Below are 25,243 nucleotides of genomic sequence, written 5' to 3'. Positions count from 1 at the left end.
TCTAAAATGAATAAGTTAGGGAAATACAGAAACCCAGCACATCCAATACCATAGAGACAAATGCTTCTAAGTAGTTCTTTTTCTGCCTGCTTCTAATTTGGGTATAGCTGGGATTCTTTGCTCTCCCCTAACAGCCACCAGCTGTTCCTACTGCTTCTGGAAAAAACAGCAGTTGTACTGGTGGACAGCCATTAACAGATTTCTGTAAACATGCTGACTAAGGTCCTGGGGAAAAGGTGGACTTTTGTTTTCATCAAGAATGAGTCCTGAGTTCTCTGAAAGATTGCCAGTTGGGAAGTACAAGGTGGGTGATTAAGAACCATCATACAAATTGCTTTCGAGACGTGCTATCTCAAGCCAAAGAAACTGCTGGTGTGAAAAGATAACCACTCAAACATTTAACTGGTAAGGAAGTGTGCTGTGTCAAAGTTTTAAGAACACGACTCTAGAGGGGCTGTACTCTCCACTAACTAGTTGTAAGCTCTATGCACAACTGGAGAATATCCTATAAACAATAATAACCCAAAAAACCTGCCTTGCCTATTGAGGCTCTATTGATGCTCTAAGTCCTCTGTTACCAGTCATGACAACCAGAATAAACACAGTGAAGAAATAGCTCACCCAATTTCTTTTCTTACAGAGTTAGAAAACACTCATTCTATAGGAAAACAAATGCCACATGTTTGCTGCCAGAGGGTAAGAAAGAAGCCCATTTCTATACTCATTCTAATGCAGTGCAGCATCAGCATGACCTGGGAACTTGTTAGAAAAGCATATTCTGGAACCCACCTCACATGTACGGAATGAGAAACTCTGCAGCAGGGCCCATCAGTCTGAGTTTTAACACACACACACACACACACACACACACACACACACACACTGGTGATAGTGACGGTGATGTACAGTTAAATTTGAGAGTCACTGCCCTAGATATTCCAGGCGTTGTGTTCGGAGGACCCAGCTACCAACTAACCTTACCAGTTGGCCCTAGGATGGGTAATTAGGGAAAGTTGTTTATGAGAGATACACACATTTCTCTACATTTGAGACGCAGGAAGTTGTTCCTCTCTTCATAGGTCAAGGGGTCGCTTCCCCTTTTGCCTCCACCTGGACCGAGTCGCAGATTAGGTTGAATTTGAGACCCGGCAGGGGTCGCTGCTGCCCATAGAGAGACCGAGGGAGCGTGGCAAGAGAAGCCTAGAATCTTTGACATCACATTAAGCTCCTCCTTGCACGCACACATTAGACACACACACAAACATATACAGACAGACACACACACACACACACGGACCGCGTACTCTTCTCTGCCGGCTTGCTCCCGCTACCCCCGAGCCGGCCCCTCCCGCGGCAAGTGTGTGCCGGGCGCAGCCTGAGGGACGCGGCGCACAGCAGGGGCGGCCGCCGCGCCTCCAGCCGGACCCGCACGCCCCAGCGCTCGGCGACGGCAGCCGGGACTCCTCGCCGACACCCCGGGCTCGGAGCAGCCGCGCCCGCCCCCGCCGGGGCTGCAGGGCGCCGGGCCGCCACCCCGCACGCTCCCGGGCCCCCTGCCACCCCTATGAGAGAAGGAGAAGCCGGGCGAAGGAGCAGGACGCTCGGCAGCCGGACTCCGCCGCAAGCCCGGAGCGCCCCCTCCGCCCGCGGCCCGCCGGCGCCCGCGAAGCGAGATGCAACCGCCGTGCTTCGGCTGAAAAGGGAAGGGGCCGGCGCCACCCGCTCGCTCGGAAGCCGGTCCCCGCGGCGGCTGCGCGTCCCGGCCGCGGCCCCTCGGGCCCGGGAGTGAGCAGGAGCAGAAGGAGGAGAAGAAGGACAAGCGGCCGGCCCGGCGTTGGCCGGGGCTGGGGAGGAGGGACGGCGCGGGGGGAGCGCGCCGGGGGCGGGGAGGGGGCCCCGGCGGATAAAGATGGCAATGTCTCTCATCCAAGCGTGCCGCAGCCTGGCTCTCTCAACATGGCTGCTTTCCTTTTGTTTCGTGCATCTGCTCTGCCTGGACTTCACCGTGGCCGAGAAGGAAGAATGGTACACCGCCTTCGTGAACATCACCTACGCCGAGCCCGCGCCGGACCCCGGGGCCGGGGCGGCGGGCGGCGGCGGCGGCGGCGGCACCACCGCCGAGCTGCACACCGAGAAGACCGAGTGCGGGCGCTACGGGGAGCACTCGCCCAAGCAGGACGCCCGCGGGGAGGTGGTCATGGCCAGCTCGGCCCACGACCGCCTGGCCTGCGACCCCAACACCAAGTTCGCCGCCCCGGCGCACGGCAAGAACTGGATAGCCCTCATCCCCAAGGGCAACTGCACGTACAGGGATAAGATCCGGAACGCGTTCCTGCAGAACGCCTCCGCCGTGGTCATCTTCAACGTGGGCTCCAACACCAACGAGACCATCACCATGTCCCACGCAGGTAAGCGGCCCCGGCGGGCGCGGGGCGGGGGAGGGGAGCCAGAGGAGGATGGAGGCGCCGAGAAGGATCCAGCGCCTGCCTCCTAGCTCCTTCCTGCGAAGTCCGTGCTTTGCGAAAGACGCGTCTCTGTTCCTCGGACCTACTAAGTTTTGCTCTGCGTCACTTCGTGGGGTTTACAATGAAGAGAGGACTAACAGCATTGGGGGCACCAGAGAATGCATTCCAATTAGCATCGCGCCACTCGGACGAAGGTTGGCCGAGGGGGGCTAACTTTTCCGAGGAGGATCTGGTAGGTGGGGTGTGGGGGGTAGGGTTCGGATGTTGTTCTCGGCTAGTGAGCGGCCCCGCACCTGTTTGGAACCGGGAGGTCTGATAACTCAGCTCTTCACTTGGGTGTGTGCATCAGGTATACTCCTGAGGCCGGCGTTTGTGTATCAGGAGGCGGGTAGGGTTACTGGTGCTGGCGCTCGTCACTGCCGACTTGCTCAAGTCGGGTTTCAGCTCTTCGTGGGAGATTGAGTACCGCTCCCCCGACCCCGCCCCGCGCCGCCCGCTGGGTTGACGCGAGTCATAAATAATACCGAAAATCCTGTGCTCTGCCAGGCTGTCATCCGGAGGAGCTGACAGGCGGGCGCGATGGTAAAGAGTAACAATCCTCAAAGAGCATGGTGGCCATAAAGATATGCCTGCTTTTACAGTGTTGCTTTATCCTTTGCCCGCTTGGGAGGTTAAATATGCTGAAGGTTTTCTTTATGGCGAGAAGGAGATTTCAGGGTAGAAAGAATAAGCTTTTCGTAGTGATTGCCGGGTGCCGGGATGAGAAGTCCATGATCGTCCTAAAACTCGCTCTTTCCCTGTATGCCTGACATAACAGTGCTTCCGTGGTAGGAACAACAAAGTCCTCCCCAGGCTTGTCAGCAAAAGCAGCTCGTTTTAGCAGCCTTGGCTCCTTGAGTCCAGGGTTACTTGTTGTTTCTGTGCGTCCGGAGAACCTTGCCCTCCTTCCCCAGAGGGGTTGCTGGGTTTGAGGCTGTGGCATCCGGAAGGAGAAGGAGGGAGTGGAAGTGACAGATGCATTTTCTGACTGGAGTCACCGAATCAAAACATTACCAAAATCTGGCTTTTAAAGAAAATAAACAGTTAATGCTACTGAAATGGAGTACCAGGCTTTGGCCACATGGCGGGTGGTGCATTCTCTGAGGACAAGTTTTCATTCCCAGAGCTCATGTCACCTATTAGGGAAATGTACAGTGGGTTTGCCTTTGGTAGTCAACACCAGCTGTTTCAGACAAGGAACTTGTCAACCCTAATGCAAACAGGTGGAGTGGGGAAAGGTCAGTGCTTCTAACACAGGGGCCAAAGATAATGCAGTGCACTAATTCATGAAGAGGAGGAAGGGACAGTTAACTTCTTGGAAAAGTTAGGATAGAGCACTGAGGAACATTTGGTATACTTTCTTGAGCTCAACAGTTTTGTAAGTGAAAAGACTGTACTCTGACCTTGAGTCATAAGAGCACTACTTAAACTTTATGACAGTCAAGGATGTGGAGGACTATGGAAAGAGCGTTTTAAGTCATGTAAAGTATCTTTAAAAGCATATTTAATATATAAACCTCCGTGGGGGGAGTGTGAAGGAGGGTTTTTGTTACTGTTGCTGTTCTTTAAACTCGCAGAAGATGGTTAGCTGACTTTGCAGGATCCTTTAAATGTTTCTTTTTGCATATGCGTGAAATCAAACTCTGCAGCTTCGAGCACAAAGTTAAGAGGCATCATTTGTTCCTGTCTAAAAAGAACTGCCAACACATTGGGTCAGTTAATGGCTCGCCTGTTTTTAAAGGAAGCCGTAAGCTGATTTGCCACACAAATGATGCTTGATTAAGATGTAGTGAGAATAAATAAAGGGCTTGGTGATAATTTGAAAGTTAGGCTAAAAAAATGTCAAGGAAATTCTCTACTATCTAACTGTTCTGTTTCCAAAAATGTGTTAACGTTGTATCTGCTAATAGCCATGAGGCTTCCATATTATCGTTTGATGTATTGCCACTTTAGGAGACTGGATTCACTTTAGTCATAGATTGCATTGATTTCTGCTAAAGTCTCATTATAAGGAGATCCATGACAGGGTGGTTTGGCGAACTTCTAACTCTTTCTACCTGAATGTGAACCAGTGCCAGCGCTGGTCTGGCTGTCAGTATGTTACACTTAGCTCTAGAATGTGAAGGCTGTACTTTTTCTAGTTGAATTTAGAATTCTCACTCAAATTTATCTTAGGAAATGGTGTGCATTTTAGATGCTAATCAAATATTCTTATTCTGTGAACATGGGATGCAATATAACAGAGGATCCTTACACTTGTGAACTTTTTACTTCAGTCTCCAAAAAGTGAACATCAGCCTTTGCATTTTTAAAAAATCTCCCCTCTCCTCTAGATCCTTTATTTTCAGCACTGATAGCTTTCAGGTGAGGAGGAAGTCTGAATTTAGTGTTATGCACCCCACTGTGTAATATCTATGCATCTGCCGTGATGTGACCCCAACACACCCACTATCTTGAAATTCAGTTAAATAGAAATCATTTCCCCTTCCCCTTTCCATAGAGCCTTTCTTTCTGATTTTTCCTTTCCCACTTATGATTTTGGGTTTCTGACAGTTCTGCAATTATGGCTTCTTATTCACAAAGACACAGATTATCCTGGGATAGATTAGTAGCTTTAGTTTGTAACCAGTTCTTTTAAATCTCTCTAAAAATATGAGCACATTGAGAGAGAGTTCACATAGCATAGAGTTCACTCATTTAAAGTATACAGTTTAATGGCTTTTCCTCTGCCAACAGAGTTGAGGACCCTCACCACTGATTCCAGTAAGAAACCCTGTGTCCATTAATAGTTACTCTTCATTACTCTCCAATATAGCAGCCCTAGTTAACCACTAATCTCCTTTCTGTCTCTGTTTGCCTATTCTGGACATTTCATATGGATGGAATCAAGTAATATGTGTTCTTCTGTGATTGGCCTCTTTCACCAGCATAATGTTTTCAAGGTCTGTCAATGCTGTACCATGTCTCAGTACTACATTCCTTTTTGTTACCCAATAATATTTCCTTCTATGTTTATACCACATTTTCAAAATTCATCAATTAATGGACACTTAGGTTCTTTCCACTTTTTGGTTAATATGCATAATGTTTCTGTGAACATTCATGTACAAGTCTGTGTGTGGACATTTCTTTTGGGTACACAGCCAGGCGTGAAATTTCTGAAAAGTCTGGGTCATATGGCAACTGTATGGCTTAACCTTTTAAGGAACTGCACGATTGATTTCCAAAGAAACACACCATTTCACAGTTCCACCAGCAGTGTAGGAGGAACATTTAGTAGGTGGAACATTTCTCTACATCCTCATCAACACTTGTTATCTATCTTTGATTTTGGCCTTCCCAGTGGTTGTGAAGTGGTATCTTCATTGCCGTTTTTGTTTGCGTTTCCGAGGACTAACAGTTACTTTTTAACATAATATTAATTCTTCCTCTGCTTTTCCTTTTTCTCCTTTTTCCCTTGCTCGCCGTTGTTTTTTCAGCTCAAACACGTTTTGTCTTAAAGAAGAAAGGAGATTAATAGAGAAAAGAGATCTACCTCTTCCAGTTATGAAGGAAAAATAAAACCCATGGACCAGAGACTTTCTATGTCCCCTCTAAAAGGATGTGAGGAACTGCATCTTTTGTGCTTTAGAGAGCTTCTTCCCAGGTTGGCTTTGTGAAAGAGCAACCGGAGGGCTTGAGTAAAAAGCTATGTAGAAATCCAGCCTCCACCTGAAGGCCCCAGAAGTACACTTCCAGGTACAGGTAAAAGCAGCCAGACCCAGGCTTCCCTGGTGGTGCAGTGGTTGAGAGTCCGCCTGCCGATGCAGGGGACACGAGTTCGTGCCCCGGTCCGGGAGGATCCCACGTGCCACGGAGCGGCTGGGCCCGTGAGCCATGGCCGCTGAGCCTGCGCGTCCGGAGCCTGTGCTCCGCAACGGGAGAGGCCACAACAGTGAGAGGCCCGCGTACCACAAAAAAAAAAAAAAAAAAAAAAAAAAAGCAGCTAGATCTAAACCATCTCCTTGGAGCTGGTCAGATGCCTGTGAACCGTGAGGGAAGTGATAGCAGCTATTTCTAGAGGCCGTTTTGGGAAGTGGTAAGTTAGCAGTTTAGCCTCTCGCCAGCCCGTTGAGTTTGTGTCCTGCTTCTGCTACTTCCTCACTGTGGATCTTTGAGCAGGTTAGCCTCTCAGGACCTCAGTTTCCTCATTTATGAGATGGGGGAGCCTCAGTTGTTTGGTATGAGAATTAAATGAGTTCACACACGTACAGTGCTTGCGTCCGTAGCTGGCACCTAGCCATCAATACATGCTAATTCTCATAGGCATTGTGCACAGTGACACACAGGAGCTCCTGCACGGATCACCAGACCCCGGGGGTCACTGAGGCTCCGGCAGCCTTAGGAAAGAGCTCTGTATTGACCCTCTCCTGCTTTAGACACCAGAGCCATCGTGCCAATTTCTCTTTGTGGTTTCTGTGATTCGAGACAGGGTGTCCCAGCTCCCTCTTGATGGCTGGTGAATATTTGAGGATTCTCCTGTGGCATTTGTGCTTTCTCTTGGGTTAAACTGAAATCTCATCGGAGCAATATGAGATGTATCTATATATGGATTACATATATTTATATGATAAACATGGTAGATCAGTAAGTGTTTGGAGGTGGTTAAGTGTCTCTGAGTTGTGATGTTGAAGAAATGATGCATATTTTTTTTTCCTTTTTTGAAGAGTGTGGTTTGCTATCTTCTCATCTTTCACTAGTACATAGTTAAAGGGAAAGGAGGAAACTAAACATCTAGGAAGAACTTTTGAGAGACTGGATTCCTAATAGTAACTTAGAGATGGAGCGAGGGAGGAGATGGTTGCAGTAACTATTCAGAAAATAAGCTCAGCCTTTGGCGAGGAGGAACCCAAGATGGAGTATATCTCATGTATTCTAGGACCTTCTCCAAGGTTTGAGGAGAAAACGTAGATGTACTGAGGCTCTTTCCTGTGTAAGTGGGTGCTAAGATTTTAATTCGTGGGTTCATGCTACATTTACTTTAATGGATGAAGTCCACCTTTGCCTTAACCTCTGTAAAGGAACTAGCTGCTAGAATTTTTTTTTTTCAGGACTCATATTTTTTAGAGTATTTTTGTGCAGTTTTGTTTTACATTTTCCTTTAAGTAATATGTTTACCTCTCTTCAGCAGAAGGTAGCCCTGTGCCTGTGTGGTGCTTACTCTGCGTCAGGCATGTTGTAAGCACTTTGTGTATTAGGTCATTTAATTCTCACGATAACACTGAGCGGTAGGTACTGTGGTTGGCGCTGTCCAGGAAACTGAGGCTTAGACAGGGGAAGTGACTTGGTCATGCCGGTAGTAAGTGATGGAGCCAGGCTTGCAAACCTGAGCAATGTCTCCTGAGTCTCTGCTTGTAGCTGCTGCCCCATATACTTTCTCAACTTGAGAGGATACTATACAGACTAGCTGTGGACAGTAATGACTTCATAATGGAGACAGGATGTGAACTAAAGCTGATGCCCATTTCAGAATACTTTAGCACATCTATCACCCAAATGCACTTTGGTTGAAGGGCTTTTTTCTTCCTTCATAACTGGAAGAGGTAGCTCGCTTTTCTCTCTTAATCTCCTTTCTTCTTTAAGACAAGCCATGTTTAAGCTGAAAAAACAAGCCTTGCAGACTGCATTTTTGCGACAGGAGAGATGGGACCTTGTGTTTGGGCCTGCTCTCCTCCAGACTGACCTCTGATTAACCATTTGGCTTCGGTCCATCACTTTCTATTCTGGACCTCAGTTTCTTACTTATAAAATGAAAGGTCTGAATTAGTTGAGCTCTAAGAGCTGCTTGAACTCCACAGTTTATTCCTTATATATTCAAAACCCAGGATATTTTTACTGAAATTCAAATTTCTGGCTTCTGATGAGAAAATCTGATGACAGGGGCCCATGTCCCTGCAGAGCAGTGGCTGGCGGTTTAGGTGAACAGTGTGCCCATTACCTGGCCCAAAGCCCCATCACTACTTATGGCCTGGCTCTCGGCCAGCTCTGCTCCTATGTGCCCCTGGCCTCAACCCTGAGGCTTATGTATTTGGAACCTCCGCTTTATGAAGTCAAACTAGGGTTAGTGAGGAGAAGTTATAGAAAGCAGACTTGCTTTAGTAAAGGGAGAAAAACTCTTAAAATTAGAACTGTTGAGAGATGGAAGAGGTTTTCTTGGGAGGTGAAGCTTTCTCTTGCATTCAGATGGAAACTGATCACAGGATTTATGCCCAGAGTTCTGATGGGTGATGACGGAAGGGTCTTCCCAAGCCTGAGAGCTTGTGATTCTCTATCGTTTAGATATTTAAGAAACATTTCTTAGCAGCAGCCTTGGTTTCCATTCCGTTTCCCTCTTAAGATACATATAGAAAACTTATTTATGCTTGGTCTTAATCTCCCAGGCCAAAGCATTATCACCCTCCTCACTTAGTATTTGCTTATTGATTTGGTCACCTGGCTCTCTACCGGCAGGCAGATGTCTAATAGCCAAGAACTCCAGACTCTTGTCATTAAAAGCCATAATTCAACATCAATGTTAAATAACATTATTGGCAATGTAAGTCAGTATGGTCTGGGGACTTCCCTGGTGGCACAGTGGTTAAGAATCCGCCTGCCAATGCAGGGGACACGGGTTCAAGCCCTGGCCCGGGAAGATCCCACATGCCGCAGAGCAGCGAAGCCCGTGAGCCACAACTACTGAGCCTGCGCGCCTAGAGCCCGTGCTCCGCAACAAGAGAAGCCACCGTAATGAGAAGCCCGCGCACCGCAACAGAGTAGCCCCCGCTCACTGCAACTAGAGAAAGCCTGTGCTCAGCAATGAAGATCTAACGCAGCCAAAAAAAAAAAAAAAAAAAAAGATACTGCATGGTTTGTTTACTCATTTCAGCTCATAGAAATACGTATCTGGGGATTTGGAAGGAATCCTACCTTTATCTTCTAATCTTTAGTAAGAATCTCATCCTCATCTCTCCTGATGCCTCTGTTCTTAAAAATCCCTTGGCTTCTCAAAAAGGAAGGAATTTTATGACTATGAAATCAGGAAAGATTCAAAAAGAACCCAGGACTCTATAACTTATTCTTTTAGTTTTTTAGAAAAGACTGATTATGTTTCCAATGCAATATTAATTTGTTTAGAAACCAGTCTCAACTTTTTAAAAGGAAGACCTTGACCTTTATTGTTGCATTTTTGGACATGAAACTTGGTATATAAAGAACTTAATATTTTGATAGCCTCTGAAAGTCTTCAGTTTATCCCCAGAAGAGATACTTCATTTTGTATATACGCAAAGGAGGACCTTCACTTATTACTGAGTGACTGAAGTGATGCTGAAATTCTTTGTATTTGATCATGTGAATTGAGAGATGCTAAATTTGAGTTAACCTGAATAGGATTTGACTTTCATTTTATCTCAGATCTGGAGGATTTTGTGGTAATATAAAACCCAGAGAAATAAGGCTGCCTTGTGCTGTGTTATTGTTCTTCTACGAAGCTGCAATTATGGTGGTTCTATTAAATTGAAACCTTGTCTATAGGTATACTATAATCTTTTATTTTAAACTTTGAGGGGTTAATCACTTGGCAGTTTAACTTGTGGTGGGATAAGTGTGCTTTATAGATTGAAGTAGAAATATTAATGACTAGTATTAGATCTAGTTCTTTTATTTTTCTTTATGAGAGGAAAATTTTCTTTTACTGCTTCAAAAGCATTGGTTATAAATTGGTTTCTACAAGTATGTTTTTTTAAAAATCTCGTCTATTCCATGAAATAGTGGTATTTAGAAAATCTGTTTCGGTAGAAATAAGCATCATTTGTCATAAAATTAAAGCTTATGTATCAGATTGTTAGGCTTTTCCATATTCAATGTATGGACATATATTTCATGATATAGATTTGAAAAAAGAAAGTATTTTTGCATTAAATGTATGGCTTATTCATGTTCTTTCCAGGCAAAGATATATAAAGAGCTCATATATTAGGTAAGATCCAGGAAATGTTTTCTTTCTTATTAACCAGTTCAGCCTCTTATCTCTCCATCATAAATGTTTTTTTACACACACAGTCCATGTAAGCACTATTGAAAAGGCAAACATTTGAGGTTTTTCACAGGTATTGTCAGTGAACCTATACAAATGCCTTTTTTTACCCATAAGTATTTATTTTCCCATTTTCTACAGAAGATGTTCACCCGGCCATTCTGTAACCATGAACTGACTACACCTACATGTAGTTCCAAATGACCCAAAGAATAGCGGAAGAGAAAAGATGTTTTCCCCTTTACTTATCAAGGTGTTTTCTCCTTTATTTACCAAGGGGCCTGGAATGTTCTTTCTCCCAGATACGAAGGACTGTGCCTCTCTAAGGTCACTTCTCCGTGACCTCATCACTAAGGCACTCCTAGTTACTCTATTTGGATAGCAGCATCCCTCCCCCTTCCCATCCCCAGCACACCCTGCCCCTCTCCCTGCTTCATTTTACTTATGCTTGGCATGTGTCCTCCCACCAGAGGGTAAGGGCTACAAGAAGCAACGCTTTTAGACAGTTTTTGTTCATGGTAAAGTTCCCAAAGACTAGAATGGTCCTTGGTGGAAATGGAAAGCGCTCAGTAAATCTTAAGATCTGTTAAATAAGACTGGAAAGATGGACTACGTTAACATGTTAGTCTCTAATTTCATGAAAAAAATATTTCATGACACTAACATTTTTTTTCTTAGCTTTTGACTTATATAAATGAGGTCAGGGAGATTCTAATTTGAGTCTCCTGTTAAAATAATTGAGTCATTGTGTAGAATATGACATGAAGTGGGAGCCTTGTTCATGCCCTTCAACTCAGGGGAAAAAAGACATACCAGTAACAAGCAGAAGTTACAGGGTATCCAAAAATTTTGTAACCAAATATAATTCTGTGCATATGTTTATTGTCCTGTAACTTTAATACATATGTGTATATGTGAGCATATATGTTAAAATGAAAGACATATGCCTTATAGAAAATTTTGAAAATATGGGACATTTAAAAAGGGAGGAAGACAACCTCAATAACTCAACCACTCACCCACTAAACTCTAGTGTTTTTCTCATTCTGTGGTTACATATTTACTTTTACCAAACTGGGAATATATTGCATAGGTTTTTGTAGCTTTTTAAAATTTAAAGGCGCATGTTGAAACTTCCTCAACGTTTCTGTGATGTTTCTACTTTCCCCCTACATATAAACAGCGCTGCTGTAAATGTCTGTATGTGCCTGAAAATCGGTGCATCTCCGTGATTACTTTCTTAGATCAAGTTCCTGAATATGGCACTAGTAAGTCAAAAGCTATTCATGTGTAGCTATAGAGCAGGGTTGTTTTGTTTTGTTTTGTCTTGTTTTTTAAGCCCATTTAGTGATGTCTTCAGTTGTACGCTCACTCCCTAGTATGGCTGTCCTTTGAAGGAGAAAGAGTACCTGTCAGCTGACAGTACCGTCGCAGGGTCCTGGCACAGCTTTCTGCATCGCTTTGCTCCAAGCTAGATTAGTTTGGCAGCCGGGGCAGGACACAGAAGGTGGAGAATCAAAAGAGGAAAAAAGCCTCAATGACAGAATCATCAGGATTGCAGTTGGTGAAACCCCCACTGTTCCCTTCGATTCTTCTGTGTCTTGGGGATGTTCAGTGCAAATTGAACAGGGAATTAGGAAACTTGGGTCTCAGTTGCGGTTCTGCCTCAAATTGGCTTTACCGTTGGCAAGTCACTTCCCCTCTCTGGTCTCTTTCATTTGGTTTCCTTTCATTTCAACATGATAAGCAGGAGGCTCCTGGAGGGGAACTTGGTTTAGATCAGTGCTTCTCCATCCTGGTCGCACGTGAGCATCATCTGGGGAGTTTAAAACTTACAGACTCCCAGGTCCCACCTGCAGCGATTCTGATTTGTCTGGTGGTGGGAGGGCACCCTCCAGATGATTCTGAGGTGCTGCCGGGATTGACGGCCACCACGCTGGGTGAATCCAGAGTCTTCCTCTGGTTCTTCTATCCCATGGTTCTTTAGTTATTTAAGAATTTTTCCTTTGACGATCTCAAAATCCTCCATGAAAAGAAAGACGTTTAAAATGTGTTAATTGTAACGATGAAAACTGATAGTAGGTGCAGTTAAGTATTACCTCAAGACATGAATTACTGACTCACTGATAATCGCCAGATTTTGGAGACCAGCGCGAAGACAAACAAATGGCAAACACAGCAAGTGCAGGAAAGCACACATTCTGTAAACCCGTCAAAGAGCACAATAATGAGTCAGAAATGCCTGGACATTTTAATTACATTGAATTTGCTGGGTGAAATTTTCACTGAGAGGCTAAATGCTCGTTATCTTGATTGTAGGCCTCTCGCAGAAGAGGTAGCAGTACCATGGTATTTTTCCCAAGTAGGGAGGACCCCATTTTGCTCATCAAGGTTGGCATTACCCAGTTTGGGGGGCAGTAAAGGGTGGTGGTGAAAAAGGTGATTCTGGTACCCAATTGTCCTTTGGGTCGATTGCCAGGGAAACATAAAGCAACGTGGGGCTCAAGATAGAATTTTGACGTCACTGAGTTGGTAAGAGTGAGATTCCACCATTCCAGAACGTGAGCACAGTGGTATAAGAGCTGCGAAAACTGGGCTCGTGCTGGGCAGAGAGGGCCCGGGAGCTCGGGAACCATGTGATTCACCTAAGCCTCCACCTGTGAAATGAGCCTCATGGGTCCCTATCACAGCTGTCATGAGCTCTTACACTACACGACACAGCAAAGGGGCAGCTCTGAGCATCGAATGTATGTTCACTCTAATTATTGTCAGAAGAAACATATTCAGAATCGGACTACATCTTACCAGCTTTATTATCACCCACTGAGTCCCGGCCATCATCATCTCTGCCCGGACTGCTGCTATCACCTCCAGCCGCTGTCCAGCTCCCATTCCTGCCCCTGCAATCTGTTCCCCGTATAGCAGATAGAACACACTTAAAAAAAAAAAAGAAAACCAAAGGACATCACTCCTCTGCTTACATCTTCCAGGGGCTTCTCATCATACTTTGGACCGAGTCAGAGTTCTTGCTGTAGCCCCCAGGGTGTGACCTGATTTGGCCCCTATATTCTGTCCACCTCTTTTCCAACCATACTTCCTCTCATCCTCCTACAGACCCTCTTTTCTCCTTGCTGGTCCACAAATACACCGAACTTGCTGCTGCCTCAGGCCCTTTGGAACCCTCTTCCCCCCCAACTTTTTGGATAGAATTATTATTCACACAGCAGATATCTCTTTATGCATCTGAAATATGTGAGGATGACTCCCAAACAAGACTATCTGGTAGACATTTATCTATTTCTCCCTTATTTAACCAACTCATTTTGAAAATTCAGCTTGCCTCTATGCCTCCTGTACCCTGAGGAAAATATCTTCCAACAAAAGGTAATTATAAAATCATGAGGTTTTATTACTTTTGTGAACAGGGAGAGTTACCAGGCACCACCCTCAATTTTTGCAGATTTCCCTCAGATACTCACCTGGCTCACCCCTCCATAGCGTTGCCGACTCTGCTCCGTCGCCCCTTCGTCAGAGTTTTCCGTGGCCACACTAAAAACTTCATCTGGTACTTATCCTCTCTTCCCTCACCCTCCCTTAGTTTTCTTCATACTATCACTACTTGAAATTGTTATATTACATCTTTCATTAATTTACTTGTTTACTGTCTGTCACCCCTGTGAAAATGTGAGCTCCACAAGGACAGGGTTCTTGTCTTGTCAGCAGCTGTATTCTGAGAGCCTGGCACTCGGTAAATATCTATTGAAAGTATGAATGGATTAGTGAATGATAGAATATGAACCCATCCGCAGTTGTCAGGTGCATCACTCACTTGAAGGATGGAGTAATGACTTTATATTCCATACTTTTTATTTGCCTTATGTTGAAGGCAAGATTTAATTTGAGGGATTACACACTTCATTTCTTCTCCTATGCACAGCAGAGCGATTCTTGCTGGGCCTGTGCTGAGGGATTCATCTACTTTCTAACCCACACTTGACCCTTGAGAGTCGTTATATCCTGAGATCTTTTCCTGTTCTCCTACCAGTGTTTCTGAGACCTAGTTGCCTACTCCCCAAGACCTACAAGCAAGTGCTTCTCTGTTCTGAGGAGTTTTGCTTTGGAGGTTCTGCAAGGGGACTTTTTACAGATAATAGAATAGAAATGTCCTTTGGAGTCAGCTGTTATCAAACACAGAAAGAAATCTGAAAGAAGTAGCTGGACATACATAGTGCTGCCTGATGTTTTTAGGGAGATGGGCATGTGGTAGACCTGATACTCCAAGGGGACCCAAGTGTTACTTTAGAGGGAAATCTTAGAGGTTGATCGTAAACCTTACCTGTATAGTTTAAAATGAATCTGTCTCTGTAAATAGCAAATGACCAGTGAGATATGCCAAATTGTGACCTTTTGGGCAATGAGAGGACTGTAACAGAAAGGTCAAGTTTTCTGTGAAGTCAGAATAAGAGGCATTGGTTACAATAGTTGTTTGTTAATAGCAGTTGATGTTTGCTCTGGAATGAATTTAATCTCTTATATACTTGCATGCCTTTACTTTTTAGCCCTGATAAACTACATGCATAGAGAGTTTGAAGCAATTAGGTGATATTATCCTTATCAGTTTGAGCTTATTTCTATGGAAAGTACATCTACTGTATCATTACTTTGTTCTTTCTTCCTTTCCTAAATGCATTTATTATATGAAATGGATTCCACTTCACTGAGATTAATTCCCTACCTGGCTGTCCTTCCTGCTAGACTGTGAGCTTCCTGAGGGAAGACGCTGTCCGCACCCAGCCGGTTACACTGGGCACTAGCACCAGTGTCTTGAATGACTCTCCATCTGTGGTCATGTTAGCTAATTGTTCTGCTTAATCATGACCATCTGTATGCCATTCACTTGGTGGGAGGTACCTGGAGTTTAGACCAAATGTTTCAAGGAACAGATCAGCATCTCTAAGGCTCACCTTGCAAACACTAGACCTGTGCAGGAGAGGTCAGTGTTCCTCTCAAACAGGGCCATGCTCAGAAAAGTCATGAAGTGATGCTTTATTACAATCCAAAGTCTGCAGATTAAAAAGTCATTAGTCTCTTCTATCTTCTTGACCTCCGGGACTATCTTGAAAAGCCATTCACCTAATTAAAACCCAATCCTTTAAAATTAGAAAGTCTTACTCTCTTTGGTAAAACTAAATGAGTCATAATTTGGCTTACTGCTGTCTGAAACTAATCAATGTTCTTCTCTATTGAGGTACTATATTAAGTAAATCTTAGTGTCTTACTCATAAAAAGACTTTTGTGTTTCATTAACTTAGAGTGTGAAAAATACATTACATTGTAGGTAAGAAGAGAACAAGCCATTTTCTTTAGTGAAGCTAATGAGAACTCATTTTGAGCCAGAGCATAACCATGAGCTTGCTTGCTATTTTTATATTTAGTCTTTGAAAAGGTGGCACATAATTACTACAGCACAGTTTGTGCATTCCAGAATAAGTGATATTTTTGGCATTAAAATGAAATTTATGAGTAGGTTAAGATACTGGAACAGCACATGCTGTCACTGGCGTGTTAAAATAATTGCAGTTCATTGACTCATGCAAGTATATTCTTCTGTGTTTCCTGTTTGCAGTTTATCACTTTCACCACCAGAACAATTTAAGTAAGAAAACAGAAAAACAGCTCAAACTTTGGCCCTTGATTGATTTTTGGTAACTGAGATGGGACATATTCTTTAAAGGAGCAATAATCCCGAAATAGGCCATTACCTTGCGTGGCCTCTTCGGTAACCACCATGTTGCTAAAAAAGATGCGTTTGTCACTTAGGTTGACTGACTGGGGCGGGGGGCGGGTGGTCACTGTCACCGAGCATTCATCCCACTGTCCTATGCTTCTGGGTGACTCTCAGCCCAGATTCCTCCCATCTTTTTCAGAGGAGTGGGCATTTCTGGTGAAGCAGACGCACTGCCCTTCTGGAGCCAGCAGCCAGTTTCAATAAGATTATCTCAACACCAAGTAGCAAGCCATCTGTAAGCGTATAGCGTTGGCCATTATTTAACACGCTGCCGGCTGAGAAAAACCCAAGGTATGAGAAAAACCCGAGATCATCTGAAACCTAAGTTGTCAAGGTCACGGGGCAGAAGGATTCAAATGCAGTGAATATGACCTGACCCTTTCCACCTGCCAGTGCCTTGGTGTCTAGCAGCTCAGTGATGGACAACGTCAGACCATGCCTTGGTGTTCATGAGCTTAGGGCCAGACAGCAGTCCTGACACTAGTTCCCCGGGGACCGGGGCCTGTGGAGCTTCGACAAAAGAGCTTCAAGTGAGATGGCTGGACGCTAGCTGGGGAGCCTTCAGCGGCCACTGTGTGAGGGTCACGTGGCTGTTCTAAGTAGCCACTGAACTCGGTGTCTCCCACGCCCTGTCTTCTCCTTCCATAGGAGACCACTGAGGAAAATTCTCTTTTTGAATAAGCCAGGACATCCTTTCTGCAAGTCACCTCTTCTGGTTCCAGGCCCATATGTTAAAATTTATCACCTTGTTCATTAGAGCAACTCAGCAAATCTTTGCTGGATTGAATAAATGTTAGAAAGAGGAGAATCAGCACTCATTCTGAACACACAATGCTCTAAGCACTGCATTAGGTGTCTTTCGTATTTCACTCCTTTTATACACCCTCTGAGTTGGGAACCTGCCCAGAGTCACAGATGGACAAAAGCAAAGCCGATATTTTAATCCAGATCTATATCACTTTCAACTATATTAGGAGGCGTGTAGGATTTGACTCTCTACTAATTTTTACATTTCAATGTATTTTTTTATGAGGGGGGAACAAAAAGAAACTCCTTTAAAGATAATCTGTCTGAAAACATTGTTTCCCATAAATATTAGGTAACTTATTGTTTACCATTGTTATTAAATTGTATATTTGCAGCAATGCAATTCTTTCGTTGCATGAGAAATATTTCTTAGGGACGTATAAGGTACAAACTGCTGTAGATTTAATTCACAAGTCAAACCTTGTGCTCTGTGGATATGGTAATGTCTTTGGTTATATTAGAGTCCTTGTCTGAATATTTTGGCTTAAAGATAGTTAATAGTTCTCAGACTGACTAATTCCCATTAGTTCAAAACGCTGATGTTCTTAGAGAATTGAGTCAGGTTCCTATCTGCTAATTCTATTGAAGTAAATGGGTCTATGCAAATTTCTACCCCTAGATGTGACTTTGAGTTCTATAAATAAATCACTTCCTTTACATGTATCCTACTGTGATATTTCCTAAATTTGTAATTACTATGAATATTTGCAAACCAATATAAATCCCATTTACCTGAAAGATATTTTAAGGTCAAAATAAAAGGATAACCCTGTTACTGTCACCATGGGAATTTAAAAACTGTGTGTGTATACATGTACATATAGTATATAGTTTAGAATTTTAATTGGGCTTGGATAATGCCTGATTCACATAATCCCAGAGCAGTTTTGGCTGCTCATTAAATTGCTACCCCCTTGATTTTAAATAAGATTTTCTTTAATTGCGTTTGTGATTCTTCGTGCTTGGTGATTCGTCTATTTTTAGTGTGCCCTTTGGTTGCTTATTTTAACATAAATCCTAGTATTTTCACTTGTACGATTCTTAGTAGTAAGTATTCCTTAAATTTTTTTTCTTAACGTACATACACTGTTTTACCATCTGCGCAAATCTCCCCAGGCAAGCTGACCCAGAAGGCCCTTGCAATGTGAACTTATGTCTGCCTGTAGACCAATGGATTTATAATTTTTTCTCTCTGGATTATCAAAATTACCCAGATATTATTTTTTTTAATTAACCACAAAACAAAAAAAGACTTTTTCTGAAAGATTTTAGAGATCATCAAGTTTAATTATTTTATTTTATGGATTAAAACATATGAGTTAGTTATTTTATCAGTGAAAAACACAAAGCCCCAAGAGTTTATGGCCTTACTGGAGACCCACACAGCAGGTGATATGTATGGTTGGGAGGAAAGTTATCGGTGAAAGATTGAAGGACCACTCCCTCTGGATCAGAATTCTCAATCATGGCACTATGGGCATTTTCTGCCCAATAATTCTTTGTTGTCCTGTTGCTATAAATTTATTGAGAATCTTATGAGAATGCATGTAAAGCATATAGTATAGAACCTGGCACATGGTAAATGCTAAAGACATCATTATTAAATATGACTATTAAATATTGATAATGCACCAGTACGTAATTCAAGAACCCCTGTGTAGCTGACAGTGGAGACACATGGTATTTATTGAAATAGAAAACAACATTAAACTAGAAAAAAATTTTTAAGAAAACAATTAAAAAGCATGCTGGTACCAACAAAGATACGTATGTAAGAATTAACCCAGTTGGAGGAACTATGAAGAAGTCTGTCTACCCCAGTAGTTGTAAGCAAATGTACTTTTCAGGTCTGAAGCCAGCGCCAGCCAACAGCACTGCAGAGAGGGGAGCTATATTTGGAGAGAGTGTTTCACACTGTTCCTCCCTGAATGATGGGCTAAAGAGGGAACTGCAGCAACATCCCCGTGAGAGGAGAGCTTCCAAGATTATCAGAGAGGAGGGAGAGCTGGAGCAAGTTTACACAGTGCGAACCACGCTGATTGTAATAGACAGCAGCATTGATGCGCTAGGATTTATCAAAAGACAACCAGAGGGTCTGAAAGAACAAAACTGGAGAACTCTCTACATTTGCCTTGGCCCTGTGTAATGACATTTTAATGATTCGACAAAAGAAAAAATAGATCTATCTAGCTCCCGTTTGAATGGATGAATTAATAGCTAGCTAAAATGGTTTGATTTTTTTTTTCTAGTTTTCTTGGAAATTCTGCTTATATGAGAAGGAGGGTAGTATACCATACAGGTAAGATCTCCATTTCACGGAGTCCATATGGCATGGGTGTGTAGTCAGGAAATGATGGACCTCAGGACCACTTGCATGTATCATCGTCACCCAAGCATCATTAAGTGCAAAAGGAAACCAGTGTTTGTCAAGAATTCACTGTGAGTCAGGCATTGTACTAGCCTGTCACGTCATTATTTAGATTGGCCGCATGGGTTAGTGGTTAGAGCCAGACTAAAACCAGACCACCCAGACTCACATCCCAGCTCTGCCTCATAATAGCTTTGCTACGTGGGACAAGTTAACCAACCTCCCTGTTTCAGTTTTCTTGTATGTAAAAATGGGAATAATAGGACCTATTTCATGGGGCTCTTGAGAGAATTAATGGGATAATATATGTAAAGTACTTACACATATAAGAAGTGCTATAAAAGGCATTTTATAATTAGCATTTTATAATTTTATGATGCTAATAAGAAAGCACAGTAGTACATGGTGCTGGGATTCACACCTATTTTAATCAAAAGCTATGCTTTTTTTTCTGTAACATAGTGAGTGCTTCTACATGCTAATACTTAATGTGATCTGTACAGCATAATGATACTAAATTGAAGTCACCCTTGATTTCTAGGAACACTAAATGCTAAGATATGTAAAGTACCTATTCTTCATTACTTATATTCATCCCCAATTTAGACATTGGCTATAGAGTCTCTTAACCTTTGATATATCTAGGTGAAAGGATAGACATTAAAAGATTATACTCTTGGATTATACTTAATATATTTCTCTGTATTTGAAATACAGAGAAATAGTGCTTCCCTCAACTTGATTTCATTTATTCTTGTAATAGTACTTCATAGATGGAAAAGATTCTATTATCTCAGCCTACAGATGAAGCTCAAAGTTTGAGTCTTAGCCAAGGTAGGACTGAAATTCACATCTTCTCTTAATTCAAGAGTGTTTCTCACTGTGTTTACATATTTACTTAGCAGTTGTTAATTGAGCACCTACTATGCACAGGCGTACTAAATCCTGGCTATACAAAGAGCAAGGTACCTTTTTTTTTTTTTCCTAAAACAGGTTACCATCTAGCAGACAAGAAGGGTATAGTCCATGTGTGATATTATTAGTGTCAACAAAGTGCTATAGGAACACCCAGGAATGATTAAGTGGGGCTGGAGATTTGAAGAAGGCTTTTTAGAGGAGGTGACATTTTAAAGTAATCAGAGTTGTGAGAAAAGTAGAAGATGGGAACACTGTAAGCAGAGGAAAACGTTTATTTGATTGTTGAGAGAAGGTGAGTGGGGCTGAGTGACAAGCAGATGGATTGTATGGTGAGACGAGACCAAAAAATATTATAGTTTGAGATGGGAAGGATACTCGGTAGTTGGACATTTTCCTGTAGGTGATAGGAAACCATGAAAGGTTTTTAAGCAAATATTGTCAGAGCTCTCTTTGAGAAAATCATCACCCACACTCTGATGAGGAATGTATATAGGAGACATTGGCTTTAGAGAACGTAATTATGAAGCTGATAACAATAGTCTAGCGATTTCAGAAACAATTTTGAGAAGATGATGTCTGACTGAGGGTGGACTCAGAAACGACAGTTTTGGATGGGTAAATGATGAACGACATTATGAAAAAGAATACAAGAAAAAGAAGAGGTTTGGAAGGAAAGCGTGGATTCAGTGTTGGGCATGTTGTGTTTGAGATCATCGAGGCTGGACACATAGATATTAGCGCCACTAATATAGCCCTGAGGGTTGAAACTGTGAGGGTGGATGGAACCAACACCGGAGGAGGTGTAATGTGAGGCTACAGAACAGAGGGTGAGGGTGGGAGGGCAGCATTTGGGGGCTAGTAGTGGAAAGGAGCTTTTTGGTTAGAAGAAAGCCAAAATAAAACTATGGAAACCTAGGAATGAGAGAATTTCTGTCAAGAGGTACATAATGCCACTTGTTGCCAAGAGGTCAAAAGGCTGAGGCTACGGGATTTGATGTGTGATGATGCACTTGGACCTGATGATGTCAAAAATCCCATCCAGTTAACATGCTGGGCCTTAATTTGGGAGTTTGCTCTAGATTCACTCAAGGGCAAATTATAACTTTAGGTAAATTGGCCAATCTGAAGAAATCCTTTAATTTACAAAACCATTACCAGAAGCCTTTTCCTGCGTATGGGTGTGAATTTGGTACTGCCATTTCTAATCCTGGAACTTCAGTCTCCGGAAAGAAATTTGTTAATGGTTGGATTGTATAGAATATATAGAATTCAGAAGACTTTAACTTCTAAACAGTAGGCGTACAGGGTTGGGATTATAAAAATGAGGGCAGTGCATAGTCATCATATTAGTATTTGGATTCCAAATCATGACGGGGATAAATAATGTCTGGAGTAAAGAAGTGTAGGGGTGTGTGTGTGTGTGTGTGTGTGTGTGTGTGTGTGTGTGTGTGTGTGAAAGAAAGAGAGAGGGAGAGAAAATAGATCACTATGATAGTGCTGGCAGTGCCTAGGTTTGTATTTTGGTCTTACTGGAATGATTTCAACTTAGATATCCTTTCCAAACTCACAGACTCATACTTTAGCATCTTCATCATTTGAATGATCATTGTTCATGCCATTGCAAATACTGGCACTTCAGCAACAATTACTTTTTTTTTTTTTTTTTTTGCGCACGCGAAGAGGTTGACAATTTGGGCTCCTCTTGTGTGTGCAACCAATTTGGATTTGGGACATTGAATAGAATCATCAAATTATTGTTGTTATTGTGTGGAGTATCATCTGTTGAAGGCTTCAGAGAGGGGGAAGTGATGTTTTTGCCCAAGCTTGAACATTACCATTCTTAATGGATAAAGAGATCTAAAGGCAAAATCTAGTCATTGGAACCTTGCAATCTTTTAATTAACTCTTTCCCCCCTCTTTAAGAATGGAAACATTTCATAGCTCTTCTGCTGCCCGAGTTGCTACTCAGCTCTGGCTGCCATTAGCTTTGTTGGAGATGATTCAAAACAGACAGAAGACAAAGGTTTCTGCCCTGAGAGCTTGGCCGGGTGATGGTGTTGGTGTGAGCAGTCGGAAAGATGGCTTTTGTGGTTATGCTTGCAGCCTGTGTAATAAGGATGAGCAGATCCTTATTTGGATGTTTATTGGTGACCTCTGACCTGAATTGCAGGAGTCTCTGTTCTCTTTGTGCTCCCAGCAGCAGCCAACATTCTCCACTGGATTCAGAAGTGAGCCAATTAGGTGATGTGCACAGACCAAGAAAACTTGACCTTCACTCCCTCCCATGCCCCTCAGCCTCATCACCTCTTGCTTCCTTTTACAATCCCTGATCAGAACAAACACACTGTCTCCATCAGGTATTTCCCTATTGCAGTGTAACCTTGTTAAATTATTACAGGTTTATTCAGAACTGAAGTAAAACACTTTTTCTGCCTGCAATCTTACTGCCTTATCCTTTAATAAAAATTAAATGAATGTCCACAGACCTTTGGAATTTTCTATAAAGGGAATCATTCTAGCACCTAAGGGAAAAGAACTTGATATCTAAAACGTCCACATCAGTGTTTCTGAGCTTTTCTATAAATAGATCAATTTAATTATATTTCCACTTGCCTCATTAACCTTTTATATTCTTTTTCTAGTTCCAGTTTAAAAATAAATTTAGGAGGTTGTATAGCACTCTTAAAAGTGAAACAGAAGGGGAAACTATTACACTTCACTGCACGTAGTACGGGTAGCTTTTATTTTGCAAAACTTGTGTTTTATTACGTAGCCATGTGTGTGTGTGAAAGGGCACAGTGGATTTAAAAGCCACAGTCTTAGATAATATCCCAGTGATTCACCATGGTTTTTCCTCTACCTTATAAAAATGCCTGCCATGTCCAGCCTTATGAACCTGTGTAATGTCCCCTGTACCCGACAGTCCCAGAGCAGGCTGATACCCACTACCGCCAGGAGGTTTGGTAACAGAAGCTCGCACAGAAGGGCTTCTAGGTAAAGGAGAGTCTTCCCGACTCGGAGGCTCGTCTTTCCTGAACTGAGACAGGAATCTCTCTAACACTCTCTCTCAATTGTGCAGAGGTGTTTACGGTTTTCATCAGGGACAGAGGGCTGTGTGTTCATGCTGGAGAAGTGTCTCCAGCAATTTTCTCTCTTGTGAATGAGCAAATGGGATCCAGAATCTCTAGAGCAACAGGAGTACCATCGCTGGAGCCTGGAGTCCAGGAGAAAGGCTCTGTGCTTTCATCTCCAAACCATAAAGGATGATGGGATGAAGATTATGTCATTGGTGTCTTCATGCTGAAAGTGTCTGAGAAAATGGAAGTGAATGAGCCTATGACAGAGAATTGGGGGACAAGAAGGAAGAGCTTGTGGACTGGAAATCAGGACCCCTGGTCTCTCTCCAGGCTGTGTTTTTAGTAATACCTTGTAAGGAGGCACTTCTGTAACACCAGAACCACATTCTAATTACCCACAGTTTTAATTTTTACCTTTATTATTCTATTTGCATAAGACCACTGCTTACTAAACAGTGTACAGTTCATCACATGGTCTGAGATAAATTTCTCCACTGTGGCTTGGTAAATTCGGAAGTTAAAAGGCCCTTCTTCATGAATTATCCACAGGTTTATCTGTTGTTGCATCCCCTGGGTTGATGTCCAGCCGAGCCAGAGAAGCAGGCCCGCTGTAGAGCAGTTTCTGGATCATGTCTGTAAACACTACCACTTAGGTAGGAATTTCCCAGCGCTGGGGTCAGTGTTGACATCACTTCTCCCTGACTAGGAAAGCAGCAAGCCTCCAACTGCTCCCTGCTTCTGTTTGGGAAGGTAGATGGTGGCTACGTGGCTGAGTATCTTGCTGAAAGCTGGAATGTTCATGGCATTTAGGAGCAGAAAGGATCAGGGAGCAGGTATCTGATGTATGAGTTACTGCTTTTCCTTCTGGTTTCTTACATTGTGTGTCTTTTGGCCATTCTAGGTTTTTTGAGAAGGGTCCACTAAGCAGTGAAATACTAACCATTAGTTTTTTCTCCTCGTTAAGCGTATTGTTATAGTTAACCGTATGGGTAGAGAAATGGCTTGAAAAAAAGACTGAAGTGCGGTTTTGTTTAGACACCTTCTTGAAAGCCTATCGTGAGTAAATCAATGTTCCTTGCATGCATACTGGTGCGGTACCCTCAAGCAGATGACTCCCAGGTTACCAGCTGAGACTGAAAAAAATGTCAACAACGGATCAGGGGGCTTCCCTGGTGGCGCAGTGGTTAAGAATCCACCTGCCAATGCAGGGGACATGGGTTTGAGCCCTGGTCTGGGAAGACCCCACATGCCGCGGAGCCCGTGCACCACAACTACTGAGCCTGCACTCTAGAGGCCACGAGCCACAGCTACTGAGCCTGCGCTCTAGAGCCCATGGGCCACAACTACTAACGCCTGCGCCAAGAGCCCCGTGCTCCACAAGAAGAGAAGCCACCGCAATGAGAAGCCCACGCAACGCAACTAGAGAAAGCCCACGTGCAGCAACGAAGACCCAACGCAGCGAAAAATAAAAACAAAAACGGATCAGGTGTAGTAAAATCATGTGCCTGTGTTGACTGTGTGTTGTATTGGATCAGTTTGCAACAGGCAGGTCGTTACTTAATAGTAGATATACACTGTTTGTGACTGTCGCTTTGGGTGTTGTAGAAGAAAAAAATATTACTCCTTTTCATTAGCGAAGAGACTCCAGAATCCATTCCAGAACTTCATCTCCAATTTGAGATGAAAATCCCTCACCTTGTTCTTCCAAAAGAGAAGAAGGCGTTCATA

General features: G+C 43.2%; 1 protein-coding gene across 1 annotated transcript in view; it reads left to right on the top strand.

The window, feature by feature from the left end:
- Positions 1 to 1,891: 1,891 nt before the first annotated feature.
- The window catches only part of RNF150 (ring finger protein 150), a 236,658-nt gene continuing 213,306 nt past the window's right edge, over positions 1,892 to 25,243 (top strand). Inside the window, exon 1 of the mRNA XM_029235117.1 lies at positions 1,892 to 2,408. Coding sequence (XP_029090950.1) covers positions 1,910 to 2,408 — 499 coding nt within the window. The 5' untranslated portion in view covers positions 1,892 to 1,909. The remainder of the gene's footprint in view (positions 2,409 to 25,243) is intronic.

Source organism: Monodon monoceros, unplaced genomic scaffold (assembly GCF_005190385.1).
Source record: "Monodon monoceros isolate NGI ecotype Baffin Bay Population unplaced genomic scaffold, NGI_Narwhal_1 Super_Scaffold_20, whole genome shotgun sequence".
Taxonomy (NCBI): Eukaryota; Metazoa; Chordata; class Mammalia; order Artiodactyla; family Monodontidae; genus Monodon; species Monodon monoceros.
The sequence above is the reverse complement of the archived record's forward strand: the minus strand, read 5'-3'. Positions and strand labels throughout refer to the sequence as shown.